At 54.7% G+C, this 5574-nt stretch overlaps 1 protein-coding gene across 2 annotated transcripts; it reads left to right on the forward strand.

Moving 5' to 3' along the window:
• Positions 1 to 3128: 3128 nt before the first annotated feature.
• On the forward strand, positions 3129 to 4995 carry HDDC3 (HD domain containing 3). Of its 2 annotated transcripts, none has more exons than NM_001192956.2 (4): positions 3129 to 3288; positions 3608 to 3663; positions 3770 to 4010; positions 4308 to 4995. In NM_001192956.2, the coding sequence occupies exons 1-4, from the start codon at positions 3177 to 3179 to the stop codon at positions 4436 to 4438; spliced, it is 540 nt and encodes a 179-aa protein (NP_001179885.1). In that variant the 5' UTR covers positions 3129 to 3176; the 3' UTR covers positions 4439 to 4995. The 2 variants fall into 2 exon arrangements, with proteins under 2 accessions (NP_001179885.1, XP_005221900.1); XM_005221843.5 differs by having other exon boundaries at positions 3154 to 3288; positions 3770 to 4072; positions 4308 to 4759.
• Positions 4996 to 5574: the final 579 nt, after the last annotated feature.

Raw genomic sequence — 5574 nt, forward strand, 5'->3', positions numbered from 1 at the left:
GGAGGGACGCCGGTCGCTGCTGGGGCTCAGGTCTCGGCATTGGTCCCGGCCCCGGCCCCGAACGCGGCAGAAATGCACAAGGTCTGCAGTCATCAGGGCCACGAGCAGCAGGCTGTAAAGGCTCAGCGCTAGGAGCGGGCCCGGACCCCTGTGAGAGATAGGAGGGTATCAGGATGCAGGCCCCAGTCGTTCTCGCCGCTTCATGTGCGTTACAGAGCCCCCGAGAGTCTGGAGAAAGCTACCCAGAAAAGTGCAGGACGTGTAAATACAAATTCAGGGAGCTCACAGGTACCCTGAAGTCATTCACGGACAGATTCAGGATTGAAATCCCCGACGATAATACATGTTTGATCAAACCCCGTCTGCAGGGAGATCCAACCAGTCAATCGTGAAGGAAATCAGTCCTGAATATTCACTGGACGGACTGATCACTGGACGGACTGATGCTGAAGCTGAAACTCCCAATACTTTGGCCACCTGATGCGAAGAACTGACTCATTGGAAAAGACCCTCATGCTGGGAAAGATTGAAGGCAGGAGAAGAAGGGGACAATAGAGGATGAAATGGTTGGATGGCATCGATGGACATGAGTTTGAGCAAGCTCGCAAAGAGTCGGACACGAATGAGCGACTGAACTGATAATACATGATTGCTCCAGATACTCCTTTCAGTATTGACACCCGTCCAACCCCACCTACCACACAACGCCTACAGTGACTCCCTGTTACCGGTTCTCACAGCCCCCTGAACTTTTCCTTCACAGATTGTTTTGTAATCATGTATTTAGGTGATTTTATGTTTGAGATCTGTAAACTACAAGCCTCCCACCCCAGAAATTAGGAACAGAGTCCAAGATACTGGAACACCCTGTCAGCATTCCAGGGCTCTGGGGTTGGCGTTCTCACCTGAAGATGGGAGGAGGCCGAAGGGCAGACAGATTGACCTGGTTCAAGGCCTCAAATTCAGCCAGAGTGCAGCAGAAGCCCCCTGCAGCCTGCGTGTGGCAGCAGTAGGCTTCCTCCGGAGTGTCAGAGAGCCGAGGGCAGAAGAAACCCGGGTAGCGATGGCCGTCAGCATCCCAGGTGGTCTGGCACAGGTGGGGGTGGTGGGCCAAAGCTGAAGGGAGGGGCGAGGGGGGCTGGAGACAGGTAGGAGTGATCTACCCACATCCCACTCATCCCTTTTGGAGAGTAAAAGGGGCCAACTTATCAGAAAGGCAGGCTTTCTCTCTCCTCACCAGCTCCCCAGAGTAGCCTATACCTGCTAAAAGAGTAAGTACCGGAGGGGGTGGTGGGCAGAGGAGAGCGCTGTACCTGAGAGGGAGGCCGGCTGAGCAGGCATCATCCAGCTGAAGAACAGCAGTAGCCCCACTGACAAGCCTGTCAGCAGAGAGCCTGACCGCCTCTGGAAGCCCATGAGAGGTCACCTCCACTTCCACCTCGGCCCTGGTCCTAGAAACCCTAACAGCTCTATTTTTAAGCCACAGATGCAGACAGTAAGGAAATAAAAATTAAAGCACCATTAACACAAACCTGAAGCTTCTCTGTCACAGACCTCTAGCGAGAGATGAAAGTGACTTGAGTTTCTATCTTCTGTTGAAAAACATGGGGATTGTGGCTCCATGCTGCCTAAGGTTCTCTGAGCTGAAGGGGAAAAGGCTCAGAAGGCTGGAGGGCCAAATGAGGAATGAGCCAAGTCAAGCCACTAGCCTAGAGCCAGATATGTTTCTCTCCACCCACTCTTAACTTTCAGGCTGCCATGGAAGCTATGGGGATTCAGCTTGTTCCATTTCAGGCCCCAGAGACCTTGTTGCCAGCGTTTGGGGCTTCCCTCTCTAACTTCTGCATCGTGGCAACCACCAAGACTAGCTGAAAAGCAAGCGCGAGCGCTCTCATTAACTTGTCCCCTGAGTCCTCATGGGCCCCAGCTACCAGCCAAAGTACAAAAGCTGCTAATCAACTGGAGTAAACTTAGCAATCAGCCAACTCCACTTCACAGGGACAGTTCTTCCAGGGTCTTCCGGTCTCAGCAAACCTCATACTTCATAGATACTGTCTGCTGAGACAGGGGATTTCTCCAAAAGACCAGAGGCCACCAGTCCACAGTGCGGTGTTGTTGTAGTGTCTACTGAGGCCTGACAACGTCATGCTCTCAGAGCAACAGTGACAGCGCTCATAAGCCCAGGGCCCACAGCAGTGCCTGGGGACTGAAGTAGGAACCCTCGCGGCACAAGAAAGACATGCAGATTTTGTTCCTGGCACCTGAGAGCAAAGAAAACAGTTCCCGCAGAAACAGCACTGCGGCCTGGGAGTCTATCTGAAACCATCACCGAGGCTCCACTGTAAGCTCCAATTTCCAGGTCAGACCCCAGCAGCAGAAAAGGTGATGGCACCCCACTCCAGCACTCTTGCCTGGAAAATCCCATGGATAGAGGGGCCTGGTAGGCTGCGGTCCATGGGGTGGCTAAGAGTCGGACACGACTGAGCGACTTCACTTTCACTTTTCACTTTCATGCCTTGGAGAAGGAAATAGCAACCCACTCCAGTGTTCTTGCCTGGAGAATCCCAGGGATGGGGGAGCCTGGTGGGCTGTCTATGGGGTCGCACAGAGTCGGACACGACTGAAGCGACTTAGCAGCAGCAGCAGCAGACCCCAGGGGTCTTCTGGGTCCTAGTGTGAGGCTGCTTTGCCCATAGCAACCAGGCCATTCTTGCAGGGAGAACGATTTTTAGAGCACTTTGAGAATGTTCAGAGCATTGGCAGCTTGAAAATTGTCTTTTCATGGCGGGAGAGGGTCCTCCCCAGAGAAGTTGTCTCTCGCCCAGAGGCTAAGTGATTTGCTCTCCCACCAAGTTAGGACAGTCCTCTGCGCCTTCCTGCTCCGGACACAGTGAGGCCACTGTCTTCTTGTCTGTTTTCCTCCTTCGCCTAGGCTGCGGGCTCCCAGAGAGCCAGGCCATATTCTTCATGCACCCTCCGCAAAGCACACTTAACTAGCAGCTGCGAAGCTGTGGGCAGCAGCTTCCTACACCCAAGGCCCACCCATCAGACCCGGAAGAACCCGTCGGACCAGACTCCACCACCTCCCGGACCTCCGCGGCGCCAGGGGGCGCTGTGGACGCTGGGTCCACGCTCCCCGGGCGCCTGGGACCTAAGGTACCCGCCCCACCTGCACGATGGGCTCCGAGGTGGCCCAGCTCCTGGAGGCTGCTGACTTCGCGGCCCGCAAGCACCAACGGCAGCGGCGGAAAGACCCCGAAGGGACCCCCTACATCAACCACCCTATCGGTGGGCGCTCCGCCGGGGGAGCCACGGCTGTAGCCTCCAGGGGTTGGGGACCGGGAAGGGAACGCGGAGGGCGTGCAGCTCCTCGGGCACCTAGTGGGTACCTAGCTTTGTGCCAGGCACAGTTCGTGTTTAAGACTCACAGCGACCTGGGGCGGTCGGCATGGCTGTTCCCTATGTACAGTGGACATCCAAAAAAAAAAAAAGAGTAAAGGACTTGCCCAAGGTCACCCCGCTAGTGAGGGGCGGCCACCTCTGGCTCTGCAGAACCCACATCACGCGGCCCTGAACCCGCTCCTGACTTCCTGCTTTGCCCCGTCAGGTGTGGCTCGGATCCTGACCCACGAGGCGGGGATCACTGACATTGTGGTATTACAGGTAACTTTCCTCCTCTGCTAGGAGGCTGGGCTGGGGATCAGGGGCCCCAATCAGCTTCGGGCACCCGTGGCAGGCGTCCCAGGATTGAGTGGGGGCCTGTCCACAGGCAGCCCTGCTCCATGACACAGTGGAGGACACAGACACTACCCTGGATGAGGTGGAGCTGCACTTTGGGGACCAAGTGCGGCGCCTGGTGGAGGAGGTGACAGATGACAAGACTCTGCCCAAGCTGGAGAGAAAGCGGCTGCAGGTGGAGCACGCACCCCAGAGCAGCCCCGGAGCTAAACTGGTGAAGCTGGCAGATAAGCTGTACAATCTGAGGGACCTGAATCGCTGCACCCCAGAGGGTACGCTCTCCCCCACCTGCTCTGAGGGAAAAAGGAGGGGTATCCATCTTCTGAAGGCACAGGTTGGTCAGTTCCCCTGGAATAAAAGCCCAAGTGTTCTTGTTAATTCCCTAGACTAATCTTAGTAGACCCCTCTGATCTTTCATACAGTAGAAATACAGAAGCTGGGCCAAGGGGAAGTTTTCAGCACAAATCCATCAGAACTCAAGGCCCTGCGCCAAGCCCCTCAGGAAGTGGGCAAAATCCAGGGCAGTCCTGGATATCAACATGAGCGGTTTTCTGTCCACTCTTATGCAGGATGGACTGAACACCGAGTCCAGGAATACTTCGAGTGGGCGGCACAGGTGGTGAAGGGGCTCCAGGGAACAAACCGACAGCTGGAAGAGGCTCTAAGGCAGCTGTTTAAGGAGCGGGGGCTGACACTCTGAGTGGTACTTGGAGCCATCGTTTCCCAGGCCAGAGAAGATGCATACTTCAGCCTTTCCATGCCTCCCAAGCTCCCTCCCTGGTTCTCTCAGCACAGATATTAGAGACCAAATACACGTGTCTTTTCTGAGTCTGAAGATCTACTAACTGAGCCCCAGATTGTGGGATGATGTGCCCCATGTATTTCTAATGCATTCACTGCCCCTCTTCAGGCCTTGGGTCTGTCTGTTTTGCACGGTGGGATCTCTGGCCCCTCAGGGACTTAGGCTTATCTATAAACGCTGGTCTGAAAGTCATTATGCAAAATAAAACATTTGGATAAAGCTTCGAGTTGCTGCTGCTCCTCCTCCAGCCTCCCCAGTGGGGAACCGATGTGTGTGTGTCGGGAGGAGATATCTGCCCTTCAGTAGGGCAGGGTTCCAACTGTGTGCCCTCCGGGACAGGTCCCTCAGGTTGAGGGCCTGAACCCCTTGGAGCTTGGTTTCCTTATCAGTGGGATAGGTTGTATAATTATCAGGGTTGAGCTAGGTGACATGCCTGACACGTAGATGCTCCAAAATTGGTAGGCTTCCTCGCTGAGGAAGTCGGGTGGGAAAGAAGTTGACGTGTGTATTGACATATGTATTGGAAAGAAGTGCCACCCTGCTTACTGGCAGGTCTTGCTGGGCTCAGCAGAGTCCCCAGCAGCAACGTGATAGGGCCTGTGAGGGGGAGGGTCCCTCATACCCCAGGTTGCCACAGAAACCTGCTGCGGTTGGCACCCCATCCTGTCTCACCACCATCCCATCTCTGATTCCTTTCGTTGCTAAGCGACAGGAACTTCTGGGTGCCCCAGGAACTGACCAACCCTTGGAGCCCGTCAGGGTCTGGGAGAAGGAGCAGAGCTTTTTGAGGCATCCACCTGAAGGGATCAAGTGAAGTGGTGTTGATCGCTGCTGAGCAGCTGAGAGTTATTAGTCCACTCTAAACGGGTACACTTGTGGGAGTGAGGAGGGTTGCTTGGTCAAAGGCCACTTTGTGGTCACAAGGTGATCGATGTTTTCTTTTCACATGTGTTTCCTAATCTGTTCTTTATAATAACTGGATGAGATAGGCAGGGTAGGGATTATTCTCATTTTACAAAGATGAAATACGAAGC

This window comes from Bos taurus, chromosome 21, assembly GCF_002263795.3.
Source record: "Bos taurus isolate L1 Dominette 01449 registration number 42190680 breed Hereford chromosome 21, ARS-UCD2.0, whole genome shotgun sequence".
NCBI lineage: Eukaryota > Metazoa > Chordata > Mammalia > Artiodactyla > Bovidae > Bos > Bos taurus.